The sequence below is a fragment of the Phoxinus phoxinus genome (genome assembly GCF_949152265.1).
Source record: "Phoxinus phoxinus genome assembly, chromosome: 16".
In the NCBI taxonomy this organism is placed as follows: domain Eukaryota; kingdom Metazoa; phylum Chordata; class Actinopteri; order Cypriniformes; family Leuciscidae; genus Phoxinus; species Phoxinus phoxinus.
In genome coordinates, this window is record NC_136891.1 from 8,172,635 (window position 1) to 8,193,192 (window position 20,558).

The 20,558-nt window shown below is 36.3% G+C and overlaps 2 protein-coding genes and 1 long non-coding RNA gene across 3 annotated transcripts in view; 2 read left to right on the plus strand and 1 right to left on the minus strand.

Annotated features, from left to right (window-relative positions):
* The first annotated feature begins 433 nt into the window (after positions 1 to 433).
* cyp39a1 (cytochrome P450, family 39, subfamily A, polypeptide 1) lies at positions 434 to 14,590 on the plus strand. The gene is made up of 12 exons (XM_079583499.1): positions 434 to 770; positions 1,874 to 2,009; positions 2,173 to 2,347; positions 2,608 to 2,757; positions 4,387 to 4,480; positions 5,253 to 5,348; positions 5,440 to 5,530; positions 6,246 to 6,379; positions 6,747 to 6,842; positions 7,691 to 7,779; positions 12,485 to 12,572; positions 13,695 to 14,590. The coding sequence occupies exons 1-12, from the start codon at positions 594 to 596 to the stop codon at positions 13,761 to 13,763; spliced, it is 1,395 nt and encodes a 464-aa protein (XP_079439625.1). The 5' UTR covers positions 434 to 593; the 3' UTR covers positions 13,764 to 14,590.
* LOC306983276 lies at positions 13,631 to 15,714 on the minus strand. The gene is made up of 3 exons (XR_013794331.1): positions 15,576 to 15,714; positions 14,628 to 14,684; positions 13,631 to 13,735 (listed from the first exon to the last, which is right to left on the minus strand). It is a non-coding gene; the product is annotated as an uncharacterized lncRNA (long non-coding RNA).
* Positions 15,715 to 15,849: 135 nt separating this feature from the next.
* The window catches only part of rcan2 (regulator of calcineurin 2), a 70,856-nt gene continuing 66,147 nt past the window's right edge, over positions 15,850 to 20,558 (plus strand). Inside the window, exons 1-2 of the mRNA XM_079583521.1 lie at positions 15,850 to 16,009; positions 19,340 to 19,557. Coding sequence (XP_079439647.1) covers positions 19,342 to 19,557 — 216 coding nt within the window. The 5' untranslated portion in view covers positions 15,850 to 16,009; positions 19,340 to 19,341. The remainder of the gene's footprint in view (positions 16,010 to 19,339; positions 19,558 to 20,558) is intronic.

The window sequence follows — 20,558 nt, forward strand, 5'->3', positions numbered from 1 at the left end:
AATCTGCTGCTTCATATATCAAAAAGCAAATTCGCCTAATCTAAACCATGTTTTAATATTTTACAACTGTTTGGTTAACTTATTTTGTTTCTTACATATATTGGGAATAAGTATAATGAAATCCTGTATTTCTTATTATTGCAAGTTATTTATTATTGTATCTTATATTAAATCTGTAGGGATGTATAAATATATTACATTACGTTTGTTGTTGTTTTTTCTGTAACAGATTTTGAAAATGTGTATACTTTAAAATAATGTTGCTTACAGACAAAGATATAGCCTACTTTATAACATTTAGCATGACATGCATTACGTGTATATAAATATATACCTCGATCAACTGAATTAAAATAAACTGCTCAGTCAGCAACACCTGTCGCAAAGTGGGATGGGGCTATAGAGATAAAAAATATACAGTAGGAGGGGTTATGTCGTGGTGTGAGAAGAGTGTGGGAGGGGTTAGCGATGTGGTGTGTGGGGGTCATGGCTCAGAGTTCGTAATGAGGGAATCCAATCTGATACGTAACAGATATGTTAACAGGACTTTTTCCACACACCGACTCATCATATGCGTTGCACTCTAGATTGCGATGGAATGGATTACTTTAATTTTGACTGTGTCTATTGTGATTATTTCTTTTCATCTTATTTTTGGTAAAAGTCAACCCAGTGCTCCTCCATGCATAAGAGGTTGGATACCTTGGTTTGGTGCTGCTTTTGAATTTGGCAAAGCACCTTTGCATTTCATCCAGCAAGCCAGAGCCAAAGTAAGTTTGCCCTTCGAGAAAATTACTTGCATGAAGAATCATAACTGTCTCTGTCTATATAATTAGCCTATATATATATATATGATATATGATATATATATATATATATATATATATTTTTTTTTTATTTATTTTTTTTTATTACTAATACTTATTAATATACAAATTTTCATTTATGCAAGTGACAGTGCAGTGGGATTTCTGAAATTGATTTCAGTGTTGTACATTTTTTCCACAAAAATAAATAAATAAAAAAGTAAGACTGTATTTAAAAGTCTGCAAATTGTCTGTGATATAATAAATCATACAGGTTTGGTCTGCCAGTGGGTTCAGAAGTCCAGCTCCTCCCATGCAAATTGTGATGAACCTTTTGCACTCAACTATTATGCGAAAATTTTAAAAGCACAGAAAAATAGAAAAATAACAGATATGCATTATAATTTTATGTTTTACGTTTTCTTTTAAAGTTAGCCGCACATTATTTATATTATATAATCAATATAATCATATTAGAAAATGTACACTCAGGCTTTCTATCTAAACAAAAATTTGTATTTGCTTTACCATGCTTGCTATATACACATGCATATTTATTAACATTGTGGGATTGCAAGATTTTAATTTTTTTGTGATGGCTGGCTGTTTATACTTTCAGTACCAACTGCAAAAATATTACCCAGACACTGTGCTGGAGCCCTGTGGCTAATCTTGGTGTGTTTTGTTTTTGAGCTGTGCCATACTGACCGAGTTTGAGGACAGCTCAGTGCAGCATCATTAATTTATGCAACTAGGGCAGGAGCTGCACACAGTGGCCTTTTTTGACACATTTTTTTGTTCTGGGCACGACTGTGCCAGTTCTGTGAAAGCATCGACGCTAGTGAGAGGTTTGCTGAATGGACAACTGCTCTAAAAGTCAGTAATTGCTTCTGCCAAGGCAAAAATCACACAAAAAGAGTGCTTTCAAGTCTTTTAAGGTTCACTAGGTGGTCACTAAATAAATTGCCTGTTTTGTACTGTATTTTTTTCATTGATGTTATCATTTCTGTGAAATGGAAATAATAAAATACAATTCCTAAAACTATAATAGCATTTTTTCCCCCTAGTATGGACCAATTTTCACTGTTGTAGCTGCTGGGAAGAGACTGACGTTTGTGACCCTAAATGAGGACTTCCGAGCTTTTTTCAATTCCAAAGATGTTGATTTTGAACAAGCAGTGCAAGAACCTGTTTACAACACAGGTACAATGTTAGCAATGAATGCAATGCATTTGAATCTATGCCATTACTCCTTTACACGTGACCTTAGAACTGACTGAACTCAATATAAGATGATAACGTCATCAATATTGTAGTCAGTGATAATGTGATTACTCATGTTAACCTTGTTGGCGTTTCTGTCCAGCTTCTATCAGCAAAGACAGTTTCTTTAAGACCCATCCGACCTGTATCTCCATAATCAAGGGCAGACTGACTCCGGGCAACACGGCAATGCTCTCCGCTCATCTCTGTGAAGAATTTAATGACCATTTGGAGAGCCTTGGAAGCGAAGGATCTGGACAGCTAAATGAGCTCATCAAGTATAGTCTTCTTACATCCATTATTTACATTGTGCTTAAGCTCCCCGTAGAGAACAGTACATACCTTCCACACATTTTGCAGCTTAACACGGAAATGAGAAATTATGTGCCTAATAATGCCACTGCATATCATTCGATTATGCTTATGATATATAGACTATAATATATTATAATACGCTAATCCTGAAATCGGACAAAATAAATTCAAGTAAAAATTGTTCTTTAAAACTGAATTGGACACGTGTTAACTTGTTTTTTAGGAGTGTTATGTATCCAGCAGTGATGAGTAACTTACTGGGCCGATGTAACTCCCCCAGTAGTGCCCTATCCAGGCAGGAGTTCTTTGAGAAGTTCACAACATATGATGATGGATTTGAGTATGGCTCCCAACTCCCAGACATGTTCCTGAAGTATGTGAGCGGTACTGCAATTATTAAACACAATTAGCCTCCTTAAAGGGACAAGTATCTTTTTAGGTATTTTATTATCTAAAATCAATATTTTTATTCATAAATATGTCCTCAATGGTGTACAAATACCATGGCCAATTATCTGACTTATACTTATAAATGAAGAATTTATTATCTTTATACGGGTAGGTCCACGGAGGCTTCCATGTAGTTCCGCCATCTTGCAAAACTATAATAGCAGAGAGGGACAAAAAGTACTAAGCCAACGCGTTTCCACAACGCGTTTTCGTTCAGAGCCAGCCGAAACCAGCAGAAACGCAGGTGCAGAGCAGTGAGAGGCGCTTGAAACTGCACCGGCAAGTTTAAAAGTCTGGATTGCATTGTTATTATGGACCATACATATATGCCACGCCACAGGAGAAGAAAACATCGTCGTCAAAAAAGTCAAAAATAGAACGTAAAAGGAAACGTGACCGTAGATTACAGAAAACAAAGAGTTAATGTCGCTAATGTGGCTAATTTTATATAGCTCTCCTTTTTCAAAACCAATCCATTAGCTCAAGTTGTGAATATTTTGCTACGTGCATAGAACTGTATGCCTGACTCTCGCTCTCCTCCTAGATCCCACTGATCCACGTCCTCTACCTCTACCTCTTCCTCTCCCTATTGTTGAATCATCTGATGATGATAACAATGAACATAATTCAGAAAATATAATGAATAAAGAAGGGTGCGATTTGCCGGGGAGATTCGTGGGATTTCCCCCTTTTTGGTCAATGTATCCCTGCCTCTAATTATTTTTATCCCCGGTGGGGATAAATTTATCCTCCCCTCAAAGTGATCATAGTGCTACTACATAGTGGCGAGACGGATCACAAAACTTATCACGGATCCGTGGTTTGATTAAAGTCAATTTTATAAAAAAAAAAAAAAAAAGCAAGGCGCTGGAGAGCAAAATTAGTTTGAATGCAAAATACAAATTCACCACTAGATGGGAGTAATTCCTACTTATTGTCCCTTTAATCATGTTTCTAGCCTTGGAAAACCCAGACCACTCTCAGTTGTAACTGAGTTAGGGTCTGGCAAAGCTCCATAGACAATTAATTTCCACAGGGGCGTCACCAACGGACGTCGGATAGATCTAAAACCAATCAGAGCGTTGAATGACATGACGTATGCAGAGCGACGGAGAAACATCTCGAGACTCTCAGCAATTCTCTGTTTGTGTTAACGAAAATGACTATTTTAAATCGCTTGAAACAGACGCGATAGCTGATTCGAACGAGTGATGTTGTGATGTTCCACGGTGGCATCCATCTTTGTAATGTATAAAATCTGCGTCACCGTCTCTGCTCTGTCGTCATCGTGTAAAGCCCGCCCCAACGTTTCTGATTGGTGCCGCGATTTCGACGGATTGGAAATGGGGTTCAATGGGCTCTTTGCCAGACCCACTTGCAGAGCAAATCTAAATTTGCCGGAAGTGGTCTGGGTTTTCCCAGGCTATCATGTTTCCACAAGTTACTTAAAACAATACTCGACAGAAGGTCTTGCATATCTACATATGTTTTTCAAATGCATTCAAAACATCTATAGCCAAATAGGTAAATGATGTTTCTTTTCTGTCTTCAGGGAATGGGCAAACTCAAAGCAATGGCTCATTTCTCTGCTAAGAAATATGGTTGCCAACGCAGAGGACACTCTCTACAGTGAAAGTTATGAAAAGGTAATATAGGTAATCTATGCCCAAAATTCCTCCACATGTTGATGATAAAAGACAACTATAGCCTTTATGGGGATCTTAAAACATTTTAAAATCCCTGGAAACTGAAATGGAGTGCTTATGTCGGCCAATACAGTACTCTCAAAAACAGTGTGAAATTATTAACATTTTTACTTAAGATGTTGATCTCAAAACATATGGCATTGAGTCTAATGCCAAACTGAATAGTTCCTTATTGATACGTGAAATGTATAAATGTATGAACATGTTTGCACAATAGAGGGAGCTAAAGAGTTTCAGTCAGGCTTCCAAGCCCTTTTTGTAGGACGATGAGACATTTGAAAATTCACAGTTTTGTTCTTCTCATTATCAATCATATATGTATATTTGGAATCTGCATAATGGACTCATTCTGTCTGCCATACCTGGCCATTTTTTTAAAGGAATAGTGCACCCAAAAAATTTACTCACCCTCATGTCATTCCAAACCTGTATTAGTTTTTGAAGACGGTTGGTAACAAAATAGATTTGGTTCCAATTGACTTCTATTGTATGGACAACAAATATATTGGAAGTAAATGGGAATTAAAACTGTTTGGTTATCAACATTCTTTAAAATATATATTTTTTGTGTGTTTAGCAGAAGAACAAAATGTATACAGGTTTGTAACGATACGAGGGTGAGTAAAGGATGACATAATTTTAATTTTCTTGTGAACTATCCCTTTAATAATGCAATTAAAGCCAAAGCTAATCTGTCACTGTTTCTCCTCAGACTTTACTACAGCACCTGACTACTTCAGTACCTGACAAATTTCTACCAAATTATGGTTTACTTTTGCTTTGGGCTTCCCTGGCAAATGCTATACCAGTAAGTGAGAGGTTTATGTCAGTGCTGCTGTGAACCCAGATTAACAGATGAACAGAATGTTACTGAGACCAAACGTTTCACTTTATTCTAGATAACATTTTGGGCCATTGCTTTTATTGTGTCCAATCCTGAAGTGTACAAGATTGCGATGGATCAGATCAGCACTGCCCTCGGTGACCAAGGTAAAAACCAATCTCTCAAAACAAATGGGTTTCTATCTTTATAGCCCCTCCCATACTCTCAGCCAACATTAGACAAAAAGCCTGATATATTTGGTAGCACTTTATAATTGCTTTCATTATAAACATAAACTAACTTAAAAAATGTGGGTGTCAATAAGATTTTCCAATGCGTTTGACTTTTTGTAGTCTCTTATGCTCACCAAGGCTGCATTTATTTAATAAAATACAGTGTGAATATTGTAATATTACAATTTAAAATATCAGTTTTTTATGTTTAATATATTTTACAATGTACGGTAATTTATTCCTGTGATGGCAAAGCTGAATTTTCAGCATCATTACAGTCTTCAGTGTCACATAATCCTTATGTTATGCTCTGTCTCTCAATATTTGGGACCACTTATTCATGAATTTCCTCACAAATCCACTAGAGGACAGCAAGCTCTCATGCATTGTGTTTGACAAGCCTTACATTTAAGTATATTTTTTTTTTCTGTCAAATCTGTTCAGAAAATAAGATGAATATTTCCATATGCACTAATAATCATTATTTGGATGTTGTCAAAATTACTCATATGCACCTCTATATGCATAACGCAAAAGCATATGACAGTTAAATAGGATATAAGTATAAAATTGTTTCATTGTGCTTCTGTTTGATCCAGGAGTCACTAGATAGTCACTATAGTGCTTGTGTGTTTGCTTTGCATTTAAGACAAGAAGAAAACGAAGGTGACCCTAGATGACTTACAGCAGATGCCATATGTGAAGTGGTGTATCATGGAAGGCATTCGGCTGAGGGCCCCTGGAGCCATCACTCGTAAAGTAGTGCGACCTCTTAAATTACAGGTCAGCCAGTGTACAATCTATATATTTTTCTGTTTCTCTTGATTTATGCAGAACAAATACTCTAGTAGCACATAGATAAACAGCATATTTCCTGTGTTTTAATATAAACCGTATATACAATAAGGAGAGAAAAGCTTTTCATTCTTAAAATCCCTATCCATAGTGCAGGCTGTGTATAGTAAGTTAACAACAGTGATTTAAGACAAATGCAAAATTTGTAGACTACTACTAATGTATGTGTATGAGAGAGAGAGAGAGAAAGAGGGGGGGGGGGGGGGGGGGGGGGTACATAGTCTACAAAGCAAACATTAACAGGCTTTCTGTCAGCTAAAAAGGAACTGCATTTATGTATGTTTTCTGCTTTCAGAATTATATTATCCCACCTGGAGACATGTTGATGTTGTCTCCTTACTGGGCTCACCGAAACCCCAAGTATTTCCCAGACCCGGAAGATTTCAAACCTGTGAGTAACTTCACCTTTCTGAAAGACCTCAGCCACAGGATGAGGTTAACCCAAATTCCACTATAAACCAAAATAAAATAGACACAAGACACATGCTCATAAAATGCGTTTCCCCCAGCAAGTAAAGTGCTTTACTATTAAATGTTCCTGCACTTTTTGAGGAGTCTTTTTACATAGTTTCTTTTGCTCTATGAGGTATCAAAGATAGAACCGGCATCTCTTTTTATTAGTGTTTTCTTTCAATAAAACTTCCTTCCAGTTTGTCTGGCAAGCTGTGGAGTGCTGGTCACAATGTGCTTGAAAACTCCAGCTGTGCTCCATTAAAACAGGAATAATAGGCCTGACAGTTATCTTCACAATTAACCTTCCGGCAAACGCCTAGAGATTCCATTACATTTCTGTCTACTAATCTCTTGAAAGAAATAACACCACTCACAGAGACTGGGTAAGACCTACATCTATACTGTAAAGCCACTCTGTTAGTAAAAACTCTCTCTCTCGAACAGTGGAAATGCACTTAAATGTCTAAATGAACATTCTGTATTCTTGTCCATTGGAAAACTATACAAATTGTTTTGAATCTATGAAAACCTCGGAGGGCTGGACTTTTTGACCAATTCAAAAGTTGCTTTCATTTTGTCGGCTTTTGAGTTGCTAATGCAACTCGAGCAGTTATTGATTTATGCGCACAATAAAGACATTGCATTGAAAGTCATTCGGAGATAACTGTAAATATGTCTTGTTATTCAATTAAACCTTGGAGTGCTGGAAGACGGGGCTCTGTTGGTGTATTCTGGACTGGCCCTCGTCTGAGTGGATTATTTTTAATGAAACTTTTCTTCCCACAGGAACGATGGGAAAAGGCAGATTTAGAAAAGAATGTCCTCTTGGAAGGGTTTGTGGCATTTGGAGGAGGGAAAAATCAGTGCCCAGGAAGGTTAGAAAAACTGTTGTGTTTATACAAAATAATCTTTGTGTACTTTTAAAAAAAATTTAAATTCAATAAACTCATAAATTCATTAAATCGAGGAAAGTATTACATGCAATTAATATTTAAATATTTGTTTCATGTATTCTAGAAAAAAAATGGTTTAACTGTAAAAAAAAAATATATATATATATTTAATTTTCAGGGTTTTGTCAAACGTTTGCTACTGAAAGTGTAAAAGGCAACATATTGCAACACTTTGATTGTTTTTATAACAATATTTTCATCCAAAATGTTCATCTTAACATCCATCACATAAACCACAATGGTAACAACCACATATTTAAGGAAAAAGATGCACTTGACAGTTGACACACATCACTTATTACTCCAAGGGGCAACAAACACAACCACCAGTGCCAACACAATAAACAGTAAATGACTTGCAGATTTAAACATGCCACTGCATGCTGGGAAACAATTCCATGAAATACAATTTTAACTTAATATTTTAACTAATGAAAGTTTATTTTTTTTTTTTAAATGTATATTTTCATGCATCATAGTGCTGATCATTGTTTCTTTTTCCTTTGACAAGCTGGCCTTTGTCTTGAACTTCTCTGAACTTTGCACAGATAACACAATTGAACTTGTTGCATCTTTCATGAAGTCAGTTTAGAGATGTCATGCCATGCACATCTGGCTGCATTTTAGTTCCTTTTCCAGTCAAACACGTATGCTCCAGGTTACTTGAATGGGGAAAGACTGAAATATATAGAAACCTTAGTCAAGATTACAATTAAAAAAATGTAGTAATAAAATCTGACAACAATGGCATCATACTAATTAGCTTAAATCATGCAACAACAACAACAAAATCCCCAGGCTAGTTCAGAGAATTTGTGAGAAACACTGTTGACATCTGAAATCAACTAGTGCTGTCAATCGATTCAAAACTTGATCGCACATTTTTTTATGTAATTAATCACACCTAACATAAACATTTTTAATATATTTTTATATTGTAATAATTTTATGTAGAAACAACAAAGACAAAATATTTGAAATATTTGATCTAACAGGCAGGAAATATACAGAAATTGAATAATGTTATAAAAAATTAATTAAATATAGATTAATCCATATTAAAGCTACAAAAGATCATTCAAGAGCAGGCGAGTGATTTTCTCTTTGTCTTTTGTTCTTTGATTAACATCAGTGACAGAAGCAGGTTTATTAGGCTTCTGTCACTTTAAGACCTGCGCAGATATGACACACATTCGATGTCCTCACAACTCTTTACAGTCATTTAAGACTTTATTTAGCTCATTAAAAACGAGGATAATGCTTACGAGGATACTCGACCAAGCTGACATTTTGGCATACTTTTGTGTGTTTTTGTCCGTTGGAAGTGTGAAAGAGAACTCAATGCTGCCACGCGCTGTCTGAAACGGCATTCTGTGTGAATTATTTCATGTTTTTGCGCTTGAATGGTTTAATAGCACTTGAATGAATGATATATATACTATAGCGCAGCCAAAGGATGACAGGAAAAACGGATGCTGCGTTAATTGCGTTAAATATTTTTGACAAATCAAACAAACACACCCCTCCCTTCATTGCTCTGCCCCCAAAATGCACAACACACAATGAAAGAGGGGATGTCTCTTTATCAAAGCTGAAGCAATGCAAAATAATGCTTTGTGAAAAACAGAACAAAGATGACGAACAAACAACAAGGAAGAACGAAAAATGAACATACTGTACATCCAGTATATACAAGCAAGAATGTGTTGTTAGTCACCAGCAGCACACCAGTCCCTGACAAACAATGACTCTCAAAACTGTCCTGTTATAATAGCTAGCATTACCACAACAGCATATCTTGGTTCTGTTAAAAATAGCAAAACCAATAATACTCATATAGAGCTGAAACAACGCAACCTCAGGGACCGTCTTCAGGCTTTCCCGCTTAGGTCTCTTCAGAAAGCTTTTCTAATATTAACGCGGGTCCTAAAGCTCTTGCCTGATCATAACCATTATTTTTCCAGTGATATTGCTCTGACCTTTTCTCTTTTGCAATGTCTCTCAGCCATCTCTCTTTCTACAGTCTTTCTTCAAATCTCTCTCTTGCTCACTCTCTTTCCTTCCCAATCATGAGTGGACACGCCCCCTACTTCTGATTGGCTACTAGTGTTTTGAGGTGCTCGGTCCGATTTACTTTCAACAGCGTTTCTCAGAAATCGCTTATTGCACCTTTAATGCTCTCGGGGGCTGTTTTTGCCTTCAAGGTTTGGTCAGAGTCTTTAGCCTGTAGCAGGAACACTAGGGGTTGTACTTGGCCTATAGCAAATGCCACAAGCTGCACCAGCCCATCTTTTCCCCTTTGGCTCTATTGATGAGAATGTCAGTTCCCTTGGGTTATTTACACCAAGGCTGGCACGAAAAGTTCATAGCTGTTACCACCTAGAACTTTGCCAGCGTGTGATTCGATTTACAGGTGATGCTTGTAAATCATGGAGCTGCATTATTGATAGTGTGCTCTATGGCCCCATTCCTGGCATAGTGCCATGTTGATATAAATCCATGGCACTGCTTTTATGTTGCACCGAGCATTCTTGGCCCTAATGTCCCAGCCCTTTGGGTCCCTGCTGATGACATCATCAAGACCACGGGGAGTGTGTGGCCGGGGTCAGTATGACGTTAATAGAGCTGCATAAAGACTGGAAGAACTTTCCCAGCTGCACAGGAAGATCAAAAGCATAGGCACAGACCAGTGACCTTTTGAGACCCTCCACAACAGATGCATCTATGATTATCAGTCTGGGAATATATGAGATGGAGAAGCAGATATTAAAAAAGTAAGAGAGAGGTGGAGTAATGTAGAGAGGAAGGCAGATGTATATTGGGAGCTAAAAAAAAATTAAATCATGAATTATTCAAACAAATATAAAAATATATATATAAAATTCATTTTCTATTATGCATTGCACAGTGTTAGGGAAAGATACTTTTAAATGTAATGTGTTACAATATTGTGTTACTCCCTAAAAAAGTTTCTAATTGCGTTATTTTTGCATTCATTTTTCTCACCTGGGCAGGGCTTGCTTGTTTGTTTTTTAATAACAAAAAAAGTTATATTTTTGGCAAATGTAAAGTCCCTTTGACACAAAAGTTAAATAAATAAGCCTCAGGCTGAAGAAAATGTAAATTTACGCCTGTACAGTGGAAGACGCAGCTCAAACAAACCTTTCAGTTTTTCTGCCATCCTGGATTGCAGAAGAATAGGACGCAGGAGAAGAGAGTTCAACACTTTTATTTCAGCAATATAAACTACAAAAACTACAATTAGATGTTTATCTAAAGTCATTTCTGCTTATTGTGTTTACACAGCGTACACAACACATGCACCTAACTCCCGATTTCTCTCAACAATGGGAACAGGAGTGGTGTCAGTTAATAATTTGGAAAATAAAGTAACTTGCGTTACTTACAGAATTTTGAAAATTATATTTTGTTGTACATTTAGAAATAATGCATTACTTTAGTTACTAGGAAAAAGTACCTGATTACGTAACTCGCGTTACATTACCCCAACACTGCACTAAACATAGCACCATTTAAAGGGGTCATCAGATGCAAAATTCACTTTTATATGGTATTTGCATATAAATGTGTCTTTGCAGTGTGTGGACACAACCACCATACGACGAAAAAAAAAAATACATTCACTCCTTTTTTTAATCCTCAAAAATCCGAAACACTCAATAATCAAGCCGTTTGGATTTTCTGAGCAATATGATGTCATATTGCTCATGCTCCACCCATAACGAACAGAGCTGTTTTTGAGAAGGTAAAAAGGGTGTTGTTTTACACAACCATTGAGAATTTTTAACCAAAGTATGTTACAAACTTTACATGAAGACCCTAAAGAATCATACCAACTTGTGGAAAATGGACATCCGATAACCCCTTTAACATCACTATCACATTCTCTCTGGAATAATTTAAAATGCCGTTGACATATTCAATCTATGCTTACCAACTTCCTGCATTCAAATGTCACATTGTCATAAGGCGTATGTAATGATTTCTGAGGCTTGTACAGATCTCTCAGCTGGACATGGCCATAAATTAGTACACTGAGTGTGGCACACCCACGTATTTCATTTTTCTCACTCAATCTGATTTGATTTGGATCATTTTAGGAGATTGCTACTTGCGTCACTAACACAGTGCCCCTGAATGAGTCACGGCCCTCAAGGTTATTTGGGATGATTATTTCAAGAATCATGACTTGCATCTCTCGCCCTCCCTTTATTGCCTGGCATTATTCCTTTCTCTGTCTCACCCAGGAATCTTTCATTCTTGCACTCCGCTGCATCTAATATCCCTCTTCCCCCATCCGCCAAACAAGGCCACTGTGGCTATGAATGCACCTGGAATTTGAACGCAATACAAGACATTCATTCACATTTTGCTTTTCTACCTGCAATTTCAATCACAGTTTTCCCAGTATTCAGTAGCACTCGAGGGAAGGAGGCAGCTAGACAGCATGCGATATTCCATCAGAATACTAATACACATGCTATTCAAGCCGGCTTGTGAAGTGATGAGCACTTCAGAGCGATGAGTTTGCTTCTAGAAAATGTTCTTAATGAGAAAGAGCACATGAAAAAGAAAATGAACCACTTGTTGTTTATTGTGTCATCAGGTGGTACGCCATCATGGAATTGCATATGTTTGTTGCCCTCATCCTCCACAAGTTTGAATTCACCCTGTTGGATCCAGTGCCTAAACCGGTAAGCAGCCTGAGAAAGAGTAACATCCAATAGAGAATGGGAAATAAGCCTTGAAAGAGATGGCTTCAAAGTAGGTATTAGGTTAATCATTTCCAGATGTGTTCCTATGGCAGTATTTACCCAACAAGGGCCCAATCTAATGCTTAAGCACCGTCCTGCTCTTTACCCTTGCAATTCTCAGGCCTGACCAAAAATAACTTTGTAAGTTTTGCCCACCAACGACCAAGTGGGCAAAACACTCATCTAGATATGAATCATGCATTCATGTATGGGTCATAAACGTATACAGTACCTTTCTTTGGACAGGATCAGGAAAAACGTTTGTTTTAGAGCAACTTGATAAATTGTTGATATTGATGTTTCGGAAACACTTTACAATAAGGTTTCATTTGTTAACATTAGTTCATGTATTAACTAACATGAACTAACCACGAGCAACACATTTGTTTCTGTATTTGTTCATCTTTGTTAATAAAAATCCAGCTGTTCATTATTTGTTAATGTCGGTTCACAGTGCATTAACTAATGTTAACTAATACAACTTTTGATTTTAATAATGTGTTAGTAAATGTTTAAATTAACATGAACAAAGATCAATAAATGCTGTAGAAGTGCAGTTCATTATTAGTTCATGTTAACTAATGAAACCTTATTGTAAAGTGTTACAGAAATGTTTTTATTTTTACAATCAAACTACATTTAAGAAAATTATAAATAATATTCTAAAACATTATATATGCTTAAATGTTTAAAATTCAGCTTTGCCATCACAGGAATAAATTACATTTGAAAACATACTCAAATAGAAAACAGTCATTTTAAATTGTAACAATGTTTCACAAGATTGCTGTTTTAGTGTATTTTTAATAAAATAAATGAAAGAGACTTCTTTCAAAACCATAAAAAAACGAAAAATCTTTTGACCGGTGGTGTAGTTCTATAGATTTGGATAAAACGCTTAAAAATGCTTAGAAAGTTCAATCATTTGTTTGTGAATGCCATCTGCTTTTATACAGTGTTTTTTGCATAATGCAATCAATTCATACATTGTAAAATACCTACTGGGTTGTACATCATATGTGGTCATTGCACTTGGTCAATATATGTATCTGCTTCTTGTAGAGCCCTCTGCATTTGGTGGGAACCCAGCAGCCAGATGGACCCTGTACAGTGAGATACAAGCACAGATAGAGCACATGTGTTCAGAGGGCTGTGCTACTACTTTAGAGCTCTGTTGACAGTCTTCACATAAGAGTTTTGGAGATCAACCGCATAATATCCTGGGCTGAGCTTCAGAGGTACAAAGCATCATGGTGAATGTTAAACAGTGACTTGGACACAGGCAAATACTAAACCAGAGTGCTAAATGCTAAAGGTAATTTAGGATATTAGTTGTTTATATTACAGTTTTGTTGGGTCAACCTCTTATATAACTGATGGCATAATAGAGATGATATATATCAGAAAGCATGAGGTTGTGGAAATTCCTCTCTCGAACTGAGAGACTTCATCATTTTCAGGATGTATGAAATAAACAAAATGTGATGCCGTATGCGACTGCACTCATATATTACAGCTAAACATCTTGTGCATGATATGGACAAAGAAAAGACAAAGTTTATAGACAATATAACTAAGTGGAGGTTCTTTTTTGTGAAGCAGAAATATGTAAACACATTATTACATGTATAAACACCGTGCTTCTTTTCTGTAGTGGTGAAAAGGATTGTTTCTATAAACACATCTGTCTAGTCTGTAAGTTCTTCACCGCATCTGTGTACACTTATTTTTGGATAAAACATTACATGACACAAGTTACATGGAGCAATTTTATGTGCTTGGGTGCAAGCATCTTTAATTTGTAAGGCAAACAGAATGTTTAGATTAATTAAATATGATGATGTACTTGATTGAATCAATCACTGGTGTTGTATACATTTTGGAAGAAGAAAAACCTTTGTGCTGTTTCAATAAAGAACCAGTTTAATTGTGTTTCAGTAAATAACATGTTTTGCTGCAGAAGTTTCCTTCTTCTTTATATTTCCATTTACTTACCAACCATGTGACTGTGCCAAGCAAACACAATCTTTTGTTGATCTTGGAACAAAATTCCTGTCAAATAAACATAGCCTAACATTAAAATCTTATTGAACAGGATAGGAATGTTCATCCAGGATCAACTAGGATGTTGGATCCAGAAATATGGCCTACTTTGCAAAATCATGGGAGGTACTACATCAAATAGCCTACAACATTCCAGAGATGTTCAGCAGAAGGCTAATGTTTGGATACTCGAAAGTGGTGTGATGTAACCAAATAAAGCATTTCATTTGACATACTTTGTTCTTCCATATAAGAATCAATTTAAAACTAAAATATACAAAAACTCTAAAAACAACTGTGTGCTACTGATCAGATGATACAAGTTTTGTAATTCTTACATTCATTAACATGATCAATAATACAAAAAGTACACAGAAACTCCTTTTCACATCAAGTGGTCATATGATATGATATTATATATTGATATGATATATTTGATGATGTGATTTCACCCTTTAGCTAGTTTGTAAGGTAAAGGTGATGTGTTACCTTGTTTAACTGATCAAGGCAAAAGCTATATTTAGCATGAGCACTAAATACATTTAGCCAGCCACATAAAATCTGAATTTACTCGGGCCTATTGAGCTGTAAGTAAATTAAAAAGCATTAAATTATGTTAAATACATCACTGCTGAAATTTTGTTAATAATAGGGCCTTATAATAATAAGCAAATATATAATAAAAGGAACCACTGCGATTTAAAAAAAAAAAAAAAAAAAAAAAAGTTCTTACAAGCTGGTTTCCTAGCCTGGCAAATCTGGTCTTCAGCTACAAAAAAAAAAAAAAAACCAGCGTAGACCAGCAAACCAGTTTCAAATGTTTCTCTCAGCATGGTTTATTTTTTGACTGTATAATTAGATACCCACAAAGACTATCATATTTTATCGCATTCAACTCACCGCACAATTCAACCCAAGCTGCAAGTGTTTTCGAGTCTGACAGAATTCATTTCGAGAAATCTCTGCTTTGCCCTGCACCACATTTACTAAAAACAACCTGCTGAACGTCATATAGCGCCGCAACATCCAACCTCTATGCATCCAACTGCTGGCGAAACCTCTGACGTAGTTTCGTAAATTTGCATATTCGCTTTTAGGAGACGGCTATTGGTCCCAGAATCTCCCCCGCGCTCGCAGCGCTGCATTTCATTAGTGGGTTGAGCAAACATCATTTGAATGCCGGGAGGCGGTCATTGGTGAATCGAGCTGTCTGCAGTAACGTCAGGAGATTAGTGAATCGCAGCTGGAATGCGAGCTTGATTCACAAAGGCAAGAGAGGGAGACAAAGCCACCGCGCAGAAGATACGCACACTGGACTGCCACATCCCGCACAGGTACCGAGAAACCGTGTCGACTTACTCCATTAGATCATCCTGTATCTGTAGGCTACTGTAGTGCTTTGACAGGTGTTGCTGCTTTTTGTAAATGCTCAGAGAAAGAGAGACGGAGAGAGAAAGCGAGAGAGTGTCAAATGAATGCAACATTTTTAAGTGTTTTATACTACATACTATTCTACTTATAGTATATATTATGTAGTATTAACTATAGTGTATTTACTTTATTCGGCACTGCTTTAGTCCTGTGTGCATGTCACTTTTAAACAAATCACTTTTACACGAGTTTATGGGGACTTCGGAAGTCTGCAATGGTAGACAGATAACGTTATGCTTCAATAAGCAGCCTTACAATCCTAAAAAGAGTATGCAACACATTTGATGATGCTATTGAATTTGTAACAGTAGCCTAGTTTATGAAGTGCACTCCTTGACCTTGACAGACGCGGCCAGTGGTGTGCTGTATTGACAGTTGCTGGAATTGAAATGTTGATGTGGCATGTTCACCATACTAATTTGTTATATTAGTCATCAGACAGAGAGAAATGATATAAATAAACCCTTATTGCGAATAGAAGAAAAGTGAATGTCAGGTGATGACGACAGAGGGACCGCTCCTCTAGTGATGACTCAAAGGGGATGCAGCAAACAGGTTGCAGTAGACTGTGATTGACACTTGCCCTTTTCATTTTGCCCTTTATGCACTGTACAAACAATACATTTTATATAATACAGAATTGTTTATTTTTAAACAGCCAATGTTTGTACCCAAAGGCTTTTAAAATCTCTTAGTTGTTACTAATAAAGTAATGTAGCCTACACTGTAATTGACTATAATACACTATAATAACTGTTAGAGCGTTTCGTTATACATAATTTATGAAAGCAATTAATATAATAACGTGACTGTTTTTAAACCTCATGATCTGAGAGACCCCAATGACCTTTTAATAAAAATAAAAAGTTAAAAATAAGTTTAAGAAAATAATATTTTCTGATTAGTGTCCACACTATCCAATTGTCAATTTATAATTGTTTAATGCTGTTTTTCCAGAATATGCTGCATCTCAGATTGACCACACGCAAAACAATATTGGAGAACAGTCATACAGTATTTCTGAAAAGAATCTTCCAAATCTGTCAAATAGGTTTTAATTAGGTCATGAAAACAAAAATAATTTGATTGGGGAAACAAGAGATTAATAAGAGATTAGGCTAATTAATTAAGAGATTGGTTATATAATTGTTTATGTATACACATAATACACAAAAAAAAAATCATTGGGGAATTTGGGGTCAGAGTAAAGTCAATATTAACAAAGCATATGAGGGTATTTTAAGCAGCTTTCTAGTTGCCCCTACTTTATAAAAATCAAGCTTAAACAATATTTAATACTATACTTGTTTACTGTATTTGTTTGTGTGTACTGTTTCAGTTTTCCCCTTTTAGTTTGTATCTAAAATGAAGATTTAGTGAATGATATTGATTATTCATTCGGTGAGTTGAGAGGAATCATATATTTCCGATGTTTATTGACCTTAGTCATGCCAACAAGCAAACATGTCTATAGCTTTAGTTAAACAGTATGCTTTTTGGCTGAGCTTTAAAGACCATTTCCCAAATTAAAGGCACTTAACATCTAAAGCTGAGCCCCAATAGCATGCTCATGCATAGTTTATGCACATCCTTATCTCATAACAGGGTCATTGTAATATTGTAAATGAAATTGATCCCTGTCTGGAAGTCTTCATGTCAATCAAGTTCCTCACAATCTCTGCATTTCATTAGTCCTCATTCTATTTTTAGCCTCGTTTACACAGGGCAAGAATGAACCAGACAGCTCCAGCCTCTATCTATAGCCTTGAGTGAAAGTGAGAGCACGCGTGTGTTAGAGAGCGTGTATGTGTGGCTGGTGGATGGGCTATTGATCCCAAAAATAGCTGCGGGAGATTTAACAGTGCGTGTGACACCGGCGACAGTGCTGGCTTTGCCCACGGACCGATCTTGTCAAGGGGGGATCATGGGAAGAAAGGGCATGTGGAAAAGCTCTATGGAAATGGGTGCAAGCTGTTCCCCACTTGCCGTTGTTGTTTCTGTGGGCTGACAAGAGACCAGTTCTGCTTTAAGCCCATCACCTAATCTTTTGGTGGAGCATTAGTTACAGAAGCCAGGGGTTAACATCTGCTCGATGGGATTCTGGGAGGTAACTGTTCTAGTTCCGTGTCACCTGTCGTGAGGACAAGCGCTTCCTATGCTGCCTGGGTGTGCAGAGAGAATACAGTTCATAAATATCTCAAAGCAATACAAGGGAAAACAGGATATATATATATATTAGTGCTGGGCAAGGATTAATTGCGATTAATCGCATCCAAAATAAAAGTTTGTGTCTACATAATATATGTGTGTGTACTGTGTATAATTATTTTGTATATATAAATACACAGACATGCATGAATATATTTAAGAAAAATGTTATGTATATATATATATATATATAAAATATGTATATTTATATATAATATAATATATGTATAAATATATACAGTGTATACTGTATGCAAATATTTCTTAAAAATATACATGCATATGTGTGTATTTATATATACAAAATAATTATACACAGTATACACACATATATTATGTAAACACAAACTTTTATTTTGGATGCGATTAATCTTTGCCCAGCACTAATATATATATATAGCATAATATATAATATATATATCAGCATCAACAGAACGTGAGGGTACTTTTAGTAGCTTTTTTAGTTTTCCTTGTTGTGTAATAAAATATGTTTTAAACAATATATGAGTATACTTGTATATCATTGCCTCTATTTGTTTGCTTTTACTGTTACTGACCCTTTGTATAGCTACAAAGAAGATCTGTTGAATGATATTGATTATTGTTTCGTAAGTTTAGCTCGGTTTTTAGTCAGTCCAGTTCCTGTTTCTGTTCTGTTTCACCCATGTTGTAAGTAGACTGCAAAGTGTAGAATACAGCCTGTAAACAATTGAAAAAAATCATGTGTATTAAACAATATTTAAGAGTATATATATATACTTTTGTACTTTTAAAGTATTGACTGTTTTTGTTTGTTTGCTGTTACTGTTTTCACCCTTTAATTTGTATAGCTACAAAGAACATTTGGTGAAAGATATTGATTATTCATTTGGTGTGGATGTTTAGTGACCTTAGTCATGCCAAAAAGCAAACATGTCAATGAAAAACATTGTAAGTGGACTGTAAAGTGTAGAATATATCCTGAAAGCAATTGGTGATATTAGAAAAACATCCTCAGTTTTGATATTGTTGTGTACCCCTTACAGCCATGAAGGGAGAGCATTTATTTGCCAACATGAGAAGTTCTCCATTCCTCCAGCGGGTTTACCTCCTTGGAGGAGAGGAGCTGGTGGTCCTGCAGTCCACCGTGGGGGAGTCCTCGCTGGGCGACAGTTTCCAACAAATCACAGACTTCAATGATCTCCCCATGTCCCTCTTCGCCTGCAACGTTGACCAATCAGTATTTGAAGACCATGAGGGCAAGGTAAGGCTAAATGAAATGACTCGCATATTCACCAGCACTTAATTTAAAAAAGCACTCCTGTAAAGCTGAAGTGGAAGTTCATTGCGCTAGTGGCACTGGAGTCACAAAAATGATTGTTTCCAAACAGGATTCTAAACAATATTTCCCCCTTTAGATAGTTTTAAATGTATTGTGGGCACAGTTAAAACCTCATGGAGACATAGGAACAAAGGCAATTTGATTGGTAGGTATGCTAGAATGCTCCAGTGGAAAAGCAATTCCCTCGACCTGCATTACATGATTTTGAATTAGGCCTCTCCAACCCAATTATCCATGTAGGCCACTTCAGGTGTGAAATTCGGCTTGTGGGCTCTCATCGCCGCTGCTTTCTCCTCATTTGCAAACGCTCTAAGGAGTGAGTTTACACCTAGAGGCAAGGGAGTATCTTTCAGTTCTTATGAAAGCCTATTTGTGGTTTTGTTGCTGGTATGATTTGCTTATGATGACCTATGGCAAAAATATTGACAAAATGCAGATAACTATTATGTTTCTTCCCATATTTTCAGTTCAGCATCTTATTTTCTCACAATGGATACAGATAGAACCAAAAGGCCGCATGGCTGATTAAAGCTATCTCATGTACGTAGTAATGAAAAGCTCTAATAGAAGTTATAATGAGCTTTTGGCTTCAACATTTTGGTGATAAAATATGGGAGAAATGTTTGAAGTCACGATGAAACGGATGTAGTGACAGATCTTTTCTTCTTTATTGTGACATAGATCCAAGTGTAATGGATTATCACCAAAAAAGGTGCGGAGACTATTCATTCATTGGTTGTTGATTGGACTTTTGGGTGTTGCGCTCAAAAATGGTGACAGACGAACATGAGCTTGCAGAACCGGAGTTTAAGCGGAATAAATGATTGACAAATTCCTGCATACAGTATATCATCAAATTCTCACCAGAAAATCCAGTTATGACATTTTGATAAAACAAAATTTAAAAATGAAACATACACATG